The following is a 15,672-nucleotide window of genomic DNA, read 5'->3' on the forward strand; positions in this document are numbered from 1 at the left end:
TATGTTCTATTCAGCATTTGATTATCAATGCTCTTTATTATTTTAGATTTAATATTTAAGAATTTGAAATTAAGCGTGTTTTATGTCCATGATTGAGATGCATTCACATGCTCAGAACCGGAATGCGAACTTGAAGCATCTGTAAAAGTTATCCAATAATTAATCAAGTTAAACTTGGAAGATGTATAAACTCGATATTAACCTTGCTGGTTTTATCGAAGAGCGCCTGGGCGCGTTCCTGGTTCAGGCGATAGTTGACGAATTTATCAAAGACATAGCCGTGTTTCGGGGACTCGATCAATATGCGATCCTCGCCAATGTCCAAGCTGAACTCCTGCGACGAGACCTGGTAGGAAAGAAATGTTAGGGTATTATCCATAAAGATATACAGATTAAATAGACTCACGCAATTGGGCAAATAGAGTTCGGCGTGGATTTCATCGACGATCTCATCGCGAACGCGGGCGCGTAGCTTGTAGATGGGCTCACGGTTCTTGGCCCAGTTAGTCCGGATACTGGCCGCATGCTCCTCGTCGATTTCCTGCACCAATGCGCCCGGTTTCGATGCGGATGGCTCGCCCAGCACCTGGGACTCGTTGTTGGGCTGCTTTGGGCCACCCGCCCGCTGCACATCATCGTTGCGGACACGATGCGGCGCCAGGGTTCCGATAAACTTGCGATTGCTCAGGATGATTGTCTTATCCATGCTGATTTGTATGTTGTACTTTTCGCTCAGCGCCTCGGCGACGATTTGTAGAAAGAAATTGTTGAACAGTTGCGACTTTTTGATTTTCAACAAAAACTTCGGATTGATCGCGATGTCGCACACTTCCACCGTATTATTGGAGCGATCCTTGGCGCTGCGCATCTCCGAGATGCTCATGGGCACGCGGAACGAGCCCGGTTCGCATGACTCCAATATGGAAATTAGCTCCGCATCGGTTATATCTTTGGGTCCTGGCACTTCCGGTGCCTGGCAAACGTTTATGAAGAACTTCTCATTGCTGTTGACCTTAAAGCTTTTCACGCAGAATCCTGATAAAATTGAGGAAAATCAAAAATAAATATAAATTGATGGAACTAGATTCTAATCTTAAATAATAAATTCCCCACTTCAAGGAACCGAACCTTAAACCAAACCAACTTAAAAAAAACCTCCGAAACGAACCTTAGCTTTTTCTTAAAATTTGATAAATTCTTAAAATATCCAAAGGACAAATCAAAGTTTGTTTTCATGAACGTAGAATATTAAGTTAACGAACTGAATCTTAGCTAAAACTGTGAACCGAACCAGCTACAATTGGTTTGGGCTTGCATCCCTGGACAACTTAATTGTAAAATTTATCCTGTGATTAAGTACAAAAGAAACTAGTTACGGCTTGTTAAGGGAACAATATTATTAATCATCGTTCATTTCAATATGTTTTCATTATTTCAATTAACTTCAAAGTGGCTAAAAATTAAAATAACTTTGGGCTTGCAGCCATAGACAACTTAATTGTAAAATTTAACCTGTGATTAAGTACAAAAGAAACTTGTTACTGCTTGTTAAGCGTACATTATTATTAATCATCATTGATTTCAATACGTTTTCATTATTTCAATTATGTTCAAAGTGGCTAAAAATTAAAATATCTTAGGTTTTATAGTTCTTTAAGCAGATTTTAGACGCGCATACTCCTTAGCGTGATCCGGCCACTCGATTGCACTGATAGCCTGCCAATACAGAAAGATTCGATTATAATACGAAATAGGGAAATATATAAATAAAAAAAGCTGCCCACCTTTAGCTCATCGAATGCCTGTTTGCACATCCAGTGGAACACGGGACTCTTCCATTTAGCCCGAATAGCCGCAAAATATGCCTTATCTATGGGACTAGCTGTAGCAATTTTATAGTATTCCGCCCAGAGATAAACCATGCTACGCATTTTGTATGCCCAAATATGATTCGGGGTGCCGCGTATCATTTCCTGCAGCTGTTCAATAACGGGCAACGAGAGATTCTCGAGAAATACCTCATTCATAAGCTTATATAGAGTTTTGTGGTTACGAAAATGCGAGCTCGTGTTCTCCTCGAGCGCGAAATGAGCCGATTTCATGACCAGATTTATCACCTGCTCCGTGGTTTTCTTCGGATAGTTGGGCAGAAAAGCCTGCCGGATATTCAAGGAACCGAACTTCTCCAGCTGCTTGTTCAACTCCGGCTCGCACCATTTGTACGCCTTCCACCAGTTGAGCCAGCATTTATAATTATTCGCCCGATACAGCCTCGTCCAGGCCGTACTGATCCGTTTGCGTATGGCACTGCGCTTTCTGGTACCCGGCGTGAAAACCATCTGGTTGGCAGCCGCTGGCGGAGCATCATCATCATCCGAATTCTCGTCCGATTCAATGTTCGCAATGTCGCCCTCATCATTGTCCGTCACATAGATGGCCGTATTATAGATGGGCTCTTGTTCGAAAAATGTAATCGCATAGGATTTATCCTCCGGCTGGGGCAGCTCCCGTGCACTGTTGTTTATATACGGCAGCTTGATGCCGCCAATCAAAAATCCACGCTTTACGGCCAGCTTGCGTCTCTTAATCTCGGCCTTGGTCAAAAATCCTGAACCTGTTGCGTCTGCTGCACGCTTGTTGGCTGTGAAGAGGTCTGACTATATATCTTTTCTACTCTCCTACAAAACACTTAAACATTTGGAGTAAGATTTATAGTCAAGGGGGTTTGAACCATGAACTTTACTTATATTTTTTTTAAAGTATTCCTGATTGGAACTGGATATTTTCTTACGTCATATTTAGTTCTCGAAATATGTTGAAGTAATCAGAAATTTGGCTGAGCTTTGAAGTGAAAGGGGTTTGAACCATGAACCTTACTTCTTTTTTTTTTTAGTATTTCTGGTTGGAACTGGAACTTTTCTTACGTTATAATTAGTTCTCGAAATATGGCAAACTAAATAATCAGGATTTGGGTAAGCTTTGAAGTCGAGGGGGTTTGAACCATGAACTTTACTTTTTTTTCTAAGCATTCTTAATTATTGGAACTTTTCTCGAAATATGTAAATTTATATAATTGGAACAAAGTTAAATTTTAAAACAAAATTCCATCATTTATAATGGAATAACATGTATAGAACCAAGGTTCGAATCCACTTCAGAGTTCATGAACTGGTTCAAATCGTGAAACGAACCAGCGAACTTTCTTTGCCTTTTATAGGTTTTATTGGGTCTAAAACTTAGCTATTGAGCTAAAATTTGAATTTGGTAGGTAAAAATTCACTAAAATATTTGTGTAAAAAATTTTAAAAGATCGAGCTCGATATGTTTAAGTGCCTTGAGGACTTTATAACGGAACTGTTATATAGCTTACCAGTTCGGGGAGCTGCTGTTGCCAGATTTAGCTGATTGCTGGCGGCTTGCGATGTGCTCGGCCTGTCTGGATTTTGGTTTGTATTCGTATTAATTTTGACTAAATTGTGGCGAACATCCTTTTTGCCAGCCGGAGCTGGCAGTAAGGGTTTTTTGGGCACAGCATTGACTGGATTTGGATTAGTTGTTTTGGTTGGCATGCCGACCGTTTGCCTGTTGCCCGGTGCATTGGCAATCAGGGGTTTTTTTGGGACATTGTTGCCAGTTCGAATCGGCGATGGCTTTTGTTGGTTTAATCTTTGGGCAACCTGCGCCGGACTTGGTCTACTGTTGAGGGAGCTGCTTCTTGGCTGCTGTTGGTTGTTTCTCATTTGGGCGGGCCCAACAAAGCTGGGCAGCATCATGTCCGGATTATCTCCCGAAAAGCCAAAGCTTCGGGGATTATTATTATTATTGTTCCAGTTGGGTTGGTTCATGGGATTATTAATATTCCAGTTAGATGGGTTCATTGGATTATTATTATTATTATTGTTATTCCAGTTCGATTGATTTCTGTTGTTGAACATTGTATCCGGCTGGAAATCGGGGCCCATGTTGGCTCTGTCCTGGAAATCGGGATCAAAGTTGCGTCGTTCGTCTGGCAAACTTCCATCAGAATTATATCGATTTATATTTAAAGCATATTCATTTCGGTCAATCAAATTATTTCCCACAAAATTCGATGGTTCGCTAACAAAATTGGGTCCCGGTCCAAAATCGTCTATAAATTCCGGACGTCGCTCCTCATTCCGAACATTCCTTGGGAAAGGTTCGTCCAGGACTGGCTGTCGACGAAAATTATCCTCCGGATAACTTTGATTGCGTTCATTGTAGAAACGTTGTTCGTCCGGTTCATTATCGAATCGTACATCAATCCGTCCCCGTCCGCGTTCCGGACTAGTTCCGCGATAGCTCTCCAGCTGTCGTGGTGCAGCCCTCAAATCATCATCGAAATCGTTCATATTGGAATTTTGAAAATTTCTTGGACGCTCGTCGCGAAAATCATCATAGTTTGATCGAAAATTTTCGGGACTTGGCGAACGACGATTTAAGCCGAAATTGGAATTAATTGGTTCACGATTTATATTATACATGCTGCGTTCTTCGTCCCTGAACTGATTTGGACCAAAATCGTCCAAATTTGAGTTACGAATTTTATCCATAAATCTTGGTGTATCATTAAAAGCATCTGCTTTACGAAAATTATCATTTCGTTCAAAATGCCGAGCACGAAAACTGTCTTCCCGATATCTATCATTTCGCTCACGAAAATCATCGTTCCGCTCACGATGGCTATCTTTTCGCTCACGAAAGTTGTCATTACGCTCACGGAATTGTTCATTTCGTTCATGGTCGTCGAACCGGCGAGTCAGTCCAAAATTTTCGGGGCTTGGTGCACGTTGCCGTGGAACGCCCCTATTTCCATGCCAGTCGATGTCTCTCGGCGGTGGCGGGGTACGCGGCCGCTGCTTGAGCCTCTCCTGGCGCGACTCAATCATAGTTGTAACTTCTTTGACAATAATGGCGTCCACCTCCGCCTGGCGCTCGTCGCCGGCCTCGACGCTCATGCGATATCTTTGCCGCTGAATGTTGCGCAAATTGAAATCGGGCACCTTCATGGAGCCAACGGCCAGGGCGTGAGCTCGGCTGCGATTGAGGCCCAACTGGCGAAAGTATTGCGAACGTTGATCCAGTTCAACGCTTCGGAACGGCTTCGCATCACCGTTGCCTGCTCAATTTTTGCATGAGAAAAAGAGACATGTAAAGAAAATTGAGACACTTTGATTAAAATCAACACACATGCACGCACGCACACACACGCACACACACACACACACACAAGCAACTCGCACTTGACTCTTTGGTTTATGTAAAGAGTGCCGTGTTGAGTGTGCATGAGTTCTGTTTTTGTTTTTTTTTTGTATTTTTTTTTTTGCCACCCGTTTATTTGGTTTTAAGTTGAGCATATGTTTATATGGGGTTTTTTATCTCTGTAAACAATACTCAACACTTTCGCTGTCAACATGTGCGTGATGTTCAAAAATTGTTCTCTGTTGTTTTTGACACATGTCATGAGTCAAACGTCGCTGTTATTTCCAGAACTGTTAACATTGTAAATTGCATACATTTGCTACGTACATATGTATATACATACATAGGTGTGTATATTGTATGCTTATTGTTTGCTTATTTCATCAGAAATATAATTTGTGTTGTTTTATCGCGCGCGCTCTTATCTCTCTCCCTCTCTTTTGCCCTCGCTCTTTGGGGGGCCTTAGCACTATCTTTAAGAGCGCGCGTTAAAATGCCGATGAGCAATGACTTGTCAATTAGGCACTCGTGTGTGTGTGCGCGCGCAAAACTTAAATTGCCAAAGGCTCAGCAAGCTTGGCAGTGTGACCAGCTTTGCTGTGTGTTTGACGAGCCCAAGTCTGGCTTAAGCTGCACAGCTTTTCATTGATCAAACAAAAGAGAACAGCGAGCCAAATCAGCAGAGAGAAAGAGAGCGAGAGAGTCGGTATGTACATATGTGTGGGAAAGGCAGCAAGTGTGCACGTTTTGACTACGGTGTGCTTTGCCAGCTCTTGATTAAACGGGTTGCATTGGTATTGGTGTGGGAGCGCTTCAAATAGAAACAAATAAGTGCCGCTGGGCTGTGCGTCTGGCATTCAGTTGGTTTTGTTAGCTCGACACGAGCCGGTCGAAGGAATATTAGAAAAAAAAAAATTGCCGGCAAATCACACAACCCAGCAACAATAGCAGCAGCATTTTGGTACGTCACTTTATTTCGCCGAGGTAATTATAAGTGGCTTTTATTGGTGTGGTGTTTGTTGTTTTCATTGTTGATGTTGTTGTTGTTGTCATTCGGGCGCCCGCAAGCGTAACAAGTGCGAACGAAAGTTATTTGACACACATTGTGAAATGCCCACGCACGTTCTAGAAGGGTTTCCACTGAGAAATTATTTCTAACGATTTTCTATGAATCATTAAAAAGATCTGGCAATAATTTTGATAATTGGCAAATTGTGTGTTTGTGTTCTGTTTGGTCATGCTCAGTGTGATTTTATAATTGATAACGCCAAACTGAATTAACACAGAACTATTATATGATTTATTTGCATAAAAGATATGTGTTTGTGTGTGTGTGCTACTATGTTGCGAACAGTTAGAACAATTTGTGGGCAAAACCTGATACGATGACGTCACAACTTAAGCCCAACTGTCGATTATTTCCCCAAAAAAGGGCCCTGAGAAGCGGCCTACAGAAATAGAGAGAGAGAGAGAGAGAGAGAGAGACACGCACGCACACACATGTGCAGGCACGCACACGCACGCACGTAGCTATTATAAACAAGCGCGATAAGCAAGAACAATAAAACTATAAAGTGCAATTCAAAACTAAAACAACAGTAAACAGAAATAATATATTTTTTGGTATGTATGTATGTGTATACAACAGTAGTTAAAAGTATGTGTGTGCGTGTGCGCGTACTTGGGCCTGTAAATGATAACAACGCGTTGCCGCGCGCACGTCTCAGAAACAACTTGGAAGATAATGATAACAAAGTTTGTGCAATCCTGTGAAAGGACACAGTAAACAAAGGGAACCGCGAAAACAAAAACCCCAAAAGAGAGCGGCCGATAAAGTCGAGCAAGTGATAGCTAATAAATGGCAAGTGCAGCGATAATGTCCAAAGACAATCAAGTCATAAATAACACTTGAATATGTTGCATCGACTGCAACCGACTGCGCAATGCTCTGCTTTTTGTTTATTCGCTATGTGGCTGGTTAACTGTGAACCGTTCGCTTATACTCAAACTGTGTAATATAGTCTGGAGAGATAGAAAAGCGTGTTAATGTGCTTAGTTACTCTGCAACTGTAAGCCAAAGACAGTGATCTTCAAACTGTAAAGTTAATTAAAATCGATTTTTGCGATTTGTGTGAGTGAGCAACATTATTTTATGGACTCTTTAAACGGTTTAAGATACACTTTCGCAATGACTTTCAAACTGTAAGGTTTCACAGTATTAAATCTTCACTTAGCTCTTAGTTTTAAAACTGAAACCGATTGTCTCAGTGACTTTCAAAGTGTGAAGAATAATAAATTTGTTGACTCCAAAACTGACTGTGGCACAATAAGACTTTTCCTAGCGAAGCTGGGACGAACCAATAAACTCTTTTTAATCTTACGAACAGAGTATAAAATTATTTATAATATGCTATATATATATACATCTATATATATACAATATATAATGTTTATTGTGCCCGAAAAGTGACAAGTTCAATATTGGACTTTTCTGACATTTTTTCTTTTTATCAGTGTGTTCCTCTGCCCTTTTCTGGAAATCAACAGCAGAGCAGCATCACGATGACTCGCAGAATATTCAACTAAAATGTGAATATTTCTGCATTCGTCGTACTTAACACCATCTTGTTTTTTTTTTTTTTCTTTCCGTTTGGCGCACAAAATTAGATATTTGATTCTATTACATAACTTTGAATAGTCGCCGGAACAGGTTTGCCATTAATTACAAATGTTTTATCCGAACGAAAAAAAAGACTCGTTTTTGTTTACTTTAACCTTGGTTAGAGTATAATTAATTCGTCAGCCGGCCTGCAACCGAGCTTATCTCGAATTCCAAATGAATTCGAATTCTAATTGCCTGGTTACAATTTGATATGTTTAATCTCGCTGTAAGTTGTAATTAGTTTGAATGGGGGATAATGTATATTATGGATTCAAGCCGAGTTTTAACTATTTTCGAAAAATATCTACTTGATACTTTTTCCCAAAAGTTCTCAGCATTATAGCCCAGATTCAAAGCGTCAAGGGAAAACGAGTTTGTAAATAATTCGAATTCCGGGAAACACTAATTGCAGTCACGCAATTCATTAGAGTATTTGGCCAGCGGTGCTTTAGCAATTATTAAAATTTAGTTTCTTATTTTAACATTTTATACTAAAACACAAACAAACTCGTTTTCGCATCAGGCATAGATCAATAAATATGGCATTGTTAAAGATCAAGTGTGGGCCAGACGCAAAACTGGTTTCATAAAACAGCTAGAAGTATAAATATTTATAAAAATTTATATACATGCAGGCACTAAGTAGTGAAGACTTTAATCAAACTGATTGTTTGCTGGGAATTCGTAATGACAGCGGTCAAATTAAATATACGCTTGGAAACACACTTCAAAACAAATTAAACGCACTCGACTGGTGGGGGAAACCATGTGTCAGCGATCGACATGGATCGTTTGTGACGCGTATCGCGCAGATAAGCAGTTATAGGTACTGATAAAATTAAAAAGACTTAACAAATAGCAATTGTGATGCACGGACCACAACAATTGCCAGATTAAGCCAAGTGGAGGCACTTACCGGGCGTCGGTTGTACAATAATAGAATCGCGCGGCGGTGCTCCTCCATTGCCAGTTGGAACTGTGCCGGCCGTGTCCGAGCCAAAGAATTGATTTATATTTTCTTCAAACTCGTTCTACAGTTATCAATTTGGAAACGCATGTTATTATTTATAATTGCGCTTTTTTGTGCTTTTTTACTCACCCTTACAAAGCGCAAATTCTGTTCGCGAAAGTTGTCGTTGCCCTCGATAAAGTTGCTGCGGCGCGACATTATTGCGCCTTTGTATTCAATTCAAATTCAAGTTTATAAAACAGTAAATAGACCTTTATTTCTATTTACTTGACTATTATTATATTTTCTGACAGGCAAAGTGTATTTTTTTATCATTCGGCACACGCAAAGTGCCATGCAGGGTTGCCAAACGATAAGTCGTAAATGCGATAACATTGGCAGTGCTGTTAATGCCGTTTTGCAAAACTATCGATGAAATGAGCATAAAGAGAGATGAACTGAGTATAAATAAAAATAGCTAAAAATAGCTGAAATTATAAAAACCAGCCAGTACAACATCTAACCTGTCGTGATATGAAAATTTTAAACCTACATATATATTAAAAGGTAAGCAGCATCGGAAATAACTCAATTTATATTGCTGTACAACATTCCATATACTTAGGGTTTAATATTCATTTTACTTTTATATGTTGAATATGATTTTCTTCAGTACGAGTACAACAAATCGATTTCATTTTTACCGAATTCCTTAAATGATTCACTTCGTTCCCAAATTAATGGACATAATTAACAATGATACGCATTTCGTATGCCGAACGAAGGCACCGCTAAAAAAGGAGTATCAACTAGTTGTTCCTCTGAATATGCCAGATCTGACGTATTTTCAGCTAAATTGGCAACACTGGTTATTCAATGTTGTGTCGTCTGGTAAATTTTATCGTTATCGTTTTTTTATTTTTTTTATTTTCTTGTTTTCAATGCTTCTTCTTGTGTTGTGAAATAAACCAGCTGTTTTTGCATAGTACAATTTTTTTTTTTACATGTTTCACAGTTTCGTTTTGCCCACAGACACGCACGTGGAGGAGTGCTTACACAAAAAGTTGAAGGCCAAAACTCGACCATGGGAGACGATACTGCCTTTTCGTCCATGGACGAGTTTTGCGGCTCCACATTCTGGGTGAGTGCGAGAGACAAATGCTTTATTTCACGCCCAATTAACGCACATTATTTTTTAACAGGATGCCAATGAGACGTGGTGGACAACAGATCCAGATTTTACACCCTGTTTCGAGCAAACAGTTCTAGTTTGGGCACCCTGTGCCTTCTTTTGGCTATTTATGCTATTCGATTTTTGGTATTTGAAGGCCAGCTTAGATAAGAACATACCATGGAACAGATTGAACATAAGCAAACTGCTCGTAAATGTGGGTCTCCTGGTGGTCACCGCCTTGGATCTGATCATGGCGTTTGTCAAGAAGGGCGGCGACTCCGAATTGCCGCTATATGGCGTGGACATTTGGACACCCGTCATCAAATTGCTCACCTTTGTAAGCCGCGCAATACTTGACTTGTTCCATAGACTATAAACTTTTCCAATTGCAGCTGATGGTACTGATGTTCATACCGCTGAATCGCAAGTATGGCGTTCAGACATCTGGCTGCCAGTTCATGTTCTGGTTTATATTGACACTGTTCTCCATACCACGCTGTCGGACCGAGGCACGCTTGCATCAGGAGCGCAATCAGATAATTGGCTCCCAACAGGCGGAGCCGCACGATTTCACCTGGGAGACATATCAGTTTGCCAGCTTCTTTATATTCTTTGCCTTTACCTGCTTGATGCTGATCCTCAACTGTTTTGCCGACCAGCTGCCCAGGCAGACCAAGTACAAGCGTGGACCCAAAGAGATACCCGAACTCTCGGCCAGTTTTCTGTCGCGCATCACGTACAGTTGGTTCGATCGGATGGCCCTGAAGGGCTATCGCAATCCGCTGGAGGAGAAGGATCTGTGGGATTTGCGGCCGCAGGATAGCTGCAAGGAGGTGATGCCCACCTTTGCGCATTATTGGAACAAGAATGTGCGCAAGAACTACAAGCGAGCCAGCGGCGGTCAGGAGCCGAAGGCGCAGTTTAGCAATGGCAAGGTCTCGTTTGAGAATCCTCAGACCAATGGCCGCAAGAAGGGCATGGCCAGCATTATGCCGCCCATTTACAGATCCTTTGGTGGAATTTTCCTATTCGGCTCGTTCTTCAAGCTGATCACCGATGTTTTGACCTTTGCCCAGCCGCAAGTGCTCAGCCTGATCATTGGCTATGTGGAGGACTTTGCGGGGGTACCGCAGCCGGAATGGAAGGGCATCATGTATTCGATACTATTGTTTGTGCTGGCCAGCGCACAGACCTTTATACTCGCTCAGTATTTCCATCGCATGTTTATTGTGGGCCTGCGCATCAGGACAGCGCTGATCAACTGCATCTACCGCAAGGCGATGCGCATTTCGAATGCCGCCCGCAAAGCGTCCACAGTCGGTGAAATTGTCAATCTAATGGCTGTCGACGCGCAACGTTTCATGGATCTGACCACCTATCTGAACATGTTGTGGTCGGCGCCACTGCAAATCGCACTGGCCCTCTACTTCCTCTGGCAGCAGCTGGGTCCATCCGTGCTGGCCGGTCTCGCCGTGATGATCATCATGATTCCGCTCAACGGCTTCATTGCCAGCCGCATCAAGACCTATCAAATACGCCAAATGAAGTACAAGGACGAGCGTGTCAAGCTCATGAACGAGGTCCTCAGTGGCATTAAGGTGAGTGTGAGCCCAGAGCCCTAGCAGCTACTTCCTTTTGACTTCATTAACTTCCATTGCAGGTGCTGAAATTGTACGCTTGGGAGCCCAGTTTCGAGAAGCAGGTGCTGGACATACGTGATAAGGAAATAGCCACACTGCGCGCGACCGCCTACTTGAATGCCAGCACATCCTTTCTGTGGTCCTGTGCGCCGTTTTTGGTAAGAATTGCCAGGCAATTGGCGCCGCTTTGAACTCTCTTTGCAGCACTTGACGTTTATGGGACGTGCTCTAATCCTGGAATCTGTGTCTATTATCTTGTCCAAAAAAAAAAAAAAAAAAATGTAAAAAAAACAAAATTACAAAAATCACAAAAAAAACAAAAATAAGGTATCCTTGGTGACATTTGCCACTTACCTGTTGTCCAACGAGGCGAATCAGCTGAGCGTCGAGAAGGTCTTTGTCAGTCTCGCACTGTTCGATATCATGAAACTGCCGTTGACCATAATACCCATGCTGACGGTTGACATAGCCGAGGTAAAGACCGCGGCAAACGGATCAAACGGCATCTAGATTATATATCGACACATTTACTTCGGCTATGGGCATCTATCGGCACACACCCGAAATTTCCAGAAAAACAATGCAAAAACAAAAAATAACCCAAATACGAATTACTATATTTTTCTAGGTATCATTAGTCACATTTGCCACATATGTTCTAATCGATGAAAACAATGTGCTCGATGCGAAAAAAACCTTTGTCTCATTATCATTATTCAACATACTTCGTTTTCCGTTAACCATGTTGCCCATGCTGATCACCAACTTGGTGCAAGTAAGTTTACCATATTGCAATTTCAATTCAAAATATCTTCCAGCTTTCAGCTCGATATCAGATCGTATCTGGCTGAAAGTGGGAGAACATTTTGGTACAGTTCACACTGTGAATTGTTCCCTTGTGCCGTATTGTGATTGTAATTTATGTTCAACTATTATTGATTATTATAATTATTATTTTATTTAGCTACAGCAACGAATGACAATTATATATATATCCAAATCTAACCCTACACTACAATTTTCCTAACTATCCTCAACTTCTTTAAAATAGTTTCACTTTTTTTTTAAATGGTTTTTTAATGGGTTTTCATACATCATCGAAATGTCCTGTGCTACAAATAGTTTTGACAATTTGATGGGGCATTTCTTTAGAAAGCGGCAGCAAAGGCTTTGGGCTACATTTTCTATTCGTTTCTTCAACATCCTTCATTCAGTTTAGTTTTACATTTGCATACCCTTGCAGAGGGTATTTTCAAAGATTTAATCCTAAATAAACTTTGGTGAATATTGTCCGATCGTTAAAATTTATTAATACTTTTCTTTCATTTTCTTACCTTCAGGATCATATATTATTAAAATTTAATATACAATTTTTGCCTTAATGTAGTTATCCAAAAATCTGATCAGTTTCTATCTGAGTATCTTATGTAATAAGGAGAATTGAGGGTTCGTCTTTTTATAGACATCATCCATTGAATACCCAAAGTTCTGCAAGGGTACAGAAGTTTCGGCAGGCCGAGTTTTTGTTCTAATCTTGGGAGACTACGAAATATTTAAAGTACCTAAGAGCTTATCGAATCCTTTCCGAACATCCCACCATACCAACAACTAATGCTAACTGTAACCTGTGTGTTGACAACAGTGTTGCATAACGATCAAAAGATTTCTAATCGATTTCCTCCTCGCATAGACGCAAGTTTCTGTCCAACGTATAAACAAATTCCTGAACAGTGAAGAGCTGGACCCTAACAATGTGCAACATGATTCCTCAAAGCGTGAGTAGATCCGACCGACAAAAAGGCCAAATCAAATAAAATAATTATGAAATATTTTTAGCGCATCCCATGAGCATTGAGAATGGCCACTTTTCGTGGGGCGATGAGGACGAGACGACGCTCAAGAATATAAACATGCAGGTGCCCAAAAATAATCTGGTTGCCATTGTTGGCACCGTCGGTTCCGGTAAGTCCTCGGTGATACAAGCACTCCTTGGCGAAATGGAGAAAATCTCGGGCACGGTCAACACGGTCGGCAAAATGGCATATGTGCCGCAACAGGCCTGGATCCAGAACGCGACCGTGCGGGACAATATATTGTTCGGCAAGCCGTACGATCGCAAGCGTTATAATAAGGTGATCGATGCCTGCGCTTTGCGCACCGATATCGAGATACTCTCCGCCGGCGATCTGACCGAAATCGGCGAGAAGGGCATCAATTTGTCCGGCGGCCAGAAGCAGCGCATCTCGTTGGCGCGCGCCGTTTATCACGATGCGGACCTGTATCTGCTGGACGATCCGCTGAGCGCGGTCGATGCGCATGTGGGCAAACACATCTTCGAGGAGGTGATCGGACCGAAGGGCATGCTGGCCAAAAAGACACGTGTCCTGGTTACACACGGCATCACGTTCCTGCCCCAGACCGATAAGATTTATGTGATGAAAATGGGCGAGATTAGCGAGAATGGCACGTACGCTGAGCTGCTAAAGAACCGGGGCGCCTTTGCCGACTTCCTGATGCAGCATCTGCAAGAGGGCGAGGAGGAGGAAGAGGAGCTTAATCAAATCAAACGTCAGCTATCGCAAACCGATCCCGCTCTGGTGGCACCCTTCGAGAAGGCCATTCTCCTGGCGCGCACCGAAAGTCTCTCGGACTCGATGTGAGTTGTGGCCCCCGACTAATCTCTGAGATCTTGACTAAAGTTGTTTGTTTTTGTATATTTTTCTGCAGCTCTGTCACCTCCGCCGACAGCTTGATGGGTGGCAGTCTGCGTCGCCGCGCCAAGCGCCAGAACTCGTACGATTCGAATGCATCCGCCGCCTCGCTGAAAAAGAAACAAGAGGTCGAAGGCAAACTGATCGAGACGGAGAAATCGCAAACGGGCGGCGTCGACTTTGCCGTCTACAAGCATTATATCAAAAGCGTTGGCATATTCTTATCGATTGCCACTTTGGTGCTGAACTTTGTGTTCCAAGCCTTCCAAATCGGTTCCAATCTGTGGCTCACACAATGGTCCAACGACAAGGCCGTCGAGCACGACACGGGCCTCAGGAATATGTACTTGGGTGTCTACGGCGCCTTCGGTTTCGGTCAAGGTGAGCTCATTGTGATTCAGTTCGTAATTATATTCATGTTCGTTTTGTCGCATTTATGTAGCTTTTATGTTGTCGTTTCATTTTCGTTTAATGTTTGCCTTTTCGTTTAATGTTATGCTTTTAGTTATAAGTTTTTAAATAATTTGCCGGAAAAGCAGATCAAATCGCTGAAAATTTCGTGTGGAACGAATGGAATGAAACACTAGTATACATGCCTATCATTTTATGCTGTGCCTTTCTGTGGAACATTTTAAATGAAACAGTGTTAAATTTCCTGGCGTTATTATCTGCTTTTCTGGCATTTTATCTTTTGTGTATTTTTTATGGTATTTGGTTGTATTTAATTTTATGTGTTGCTTTTTACGTTTGCCCGCCAAATCACGCCTCGAAAAGTCGCTGACAAACAAATAGTCTGCGCCTCAACCTCAACCTTCATCATCTTTCTGTCCGACCAACAACCAACTAACAAGATTGATATTGACAAACACACTAGATCTATGTACACAACTTATTATATGGCTAACAATTATATAGATAACACTTAGTAATTTGCTCAGCACACAAAATATGTTCAATTAGGCATGAAATGAATGGGAAAAATGCATGATTTCGATAGTTCGATAACTGTCAAGAGACAATCATATTTGAAACAGCGAAAAAAATGCTCGTCACGATTTCGATAGTTCGACAACTTTTCGATAACTGTCAAGAGAAAATCATTTTTGAAACAGCGATAATAATTTAAGCCATAAAAAATAAAATTTTTAATAAATAGTGGTCGCTTCTAAATGGGAACATCAAAAAATTTAAATCTTCCTTGCATTTAAAATTATTTTCTATATATTTTTATAGAATATTTAAACACTTTTGAATTCCCTTAAGATTTTTTTAAAATATTATTCTTCCTATTTCTTAATTTCTCCATTTTCTTTTTG

The 15,672-nt window shown here is 41.4% G+C and overlaps 3 protein-coding genes across 15 annotated transcripts in view; 1 reads left to right on the forward strand and 2 right to left on the reverse strand.

The window, feature by feature from the left end:
* Nucleotides 1-9,188, reverse strand: Pih1D1 (PIH1 domain containing 1). The gene is made up of 5 exons (XM_064681276.1): nucleotides 8,982-9,188; nucleotides 8,799-8,913; nucleotides 407-1,035; nucleotides 203-346; nucleotides 1-139 (listed from the first exon to the last, which is right to left on the reverse strand). Exons 1-5 carry the CDS (start codon nucleotides 9,048-9,050, stop codon nucleotides 104-106), a joined length of 993 nt encoding a protein of 330 aa, XP_064537346.1. The 5' UTR covers nucleotides 9,051-9,188; the 3' UTR covers nucleotides 1-103.
* Nucleotides 1,514-7,844, reverse strand: LOC135427661 (homeobox protein 5-like). Its single transcript, XM_064681232.1, has 4 exons — nucleotides 7,835-7,844; nucleotides 3,371-5,137; nucleotides 1,785-2,653; nucleotides 1,514-1,716 (listed from the first exon to the last, which is right to left on the reverse strand). The coding sequence occupies exons 1-4, from the start codon at nucleotides 7,842-7,844 to the stop codon at nucleotides 1,654-1,656; spliced, it is 2,709 nt and encodes a 902-aa protein (XP_064537302.1). The 3' UTR covers nucleotides 1,514-1,653.
* Nucleotides 6,076-15,672, forward strand: part of MRP (Multidrug-Resistance like Protein 1) — a 22,317-nt gene continuing 12,720 nt past the window's right edge. For 10 of the 13 annotated variants that reach the window (XR_010436114.1, XM_064681264.1, XM_064681265.1 and 7 more), the window contains exons 1-9: nucleotides 6,076-6,204; nucleotides 9,847-9,972; nucleotides 10,034-10,342; nucleotides 10,398-11,603; nucleotides 11,666-11,803; nucleotides 12,274-12,420; nucleotides 13,336-13,420; nucleotides 13,482-14,301; nucleotides 14,373-14,737. Coding sequence is in view for 12 of the 13 variants with exons in the window: in XM_064681264.1 (XP_064537334.1) it covers nucleotides 9,916-9,972; nucleotides 10,034-10,342; nucleotides 10,398-11,603; nucleotides 11,666-11,803; nucleotides 12,274-12,420; nucleotides 13,336-13,420; nucleotides 13,482-14,301; nucleotides 14,373-14,737 (3,127 nt within the window). In the remaining variant the exon portion in view is untranslated. Of the gene's footprint in view, nucleotides 6,205-9,846; nucleotides 9,973-10,033; nucleotides 10,343-10,397; nucleotides 11,604-11,665; nucleotides 11,804-11,972; nucleotides 12,120-12,273; nucleotides 12,421-13,335; nucleotides 13,421-13,481; nucleotides 14,302-14,372; nucleotides 14,738-15,672 lie in introns of all 13 variants that reach the window. The other 3 variants (XM_064681274.1, XM_064681270.1, XM_064681271.1) reach the window with 3 other exon arrangements.

Source organism: Drosophila montana, unplaced genomic scaffold, assembly GCF_035044405.1.
Source record: "Drosophila montana isolate Dmon_TW-CO22-7 unplaced genomic scaffold, ASM3504440v1 contig_2192_1, whole genome shotgun sequence".
Classification (NCBI taxonomy): Eukaryota; Metazoa; Arthropoda; class Insecta; order Diptera; family Drosophilidae; genus Drosophila; species Drosophila montana.

What these genes read in the sequence shown, in the direction of transcription:
- LOC135427661 (XM_064681232.1), bottom strand. An exon ending in AACAGCAGCTCCCCGAACTG is followed by an intron (nt 2,654 to 3,370) that starts GTAAGCTATATA and finishes ATATATAGTCAG; the next exon opens with ACCTCTTCACAGCCAACAAG. An exon ending in AGGCATTCGATGAGCTAAAG is followed by an intron (nt 1,717 to 1,784) that starts GTGGGCAGCTTT and finishes CTGTATTGGCAG; the next exon opens with GCTATCAGTGCAATCGAGTG.
- Pih1D1 (XM_064681276.1), bottom strand. Translation starts at nt 9,050, where the DNA reads ATGTCGCGCCGCAGCAACTTTATCGAGGGCAACGACAACTTTCGCGAA. An exon ending in AACTCTATTTGCCCAATTGC is followed by an intron (nt 347 to 406) that starts GTGAGTCTATTT and finishes CTTTCCTACCAG; the next exon opens with GTCTCGTCGCAGGAGTTCAG. An exon ending in TCTTCGATAAAACCAGCAAG is followed by an intron (nt 140 to 202) that starts GTTAATATCGAG and finishes TAACTTTTACAG; the next exon opens with ATGCTTCAAGTTCGCATTCC.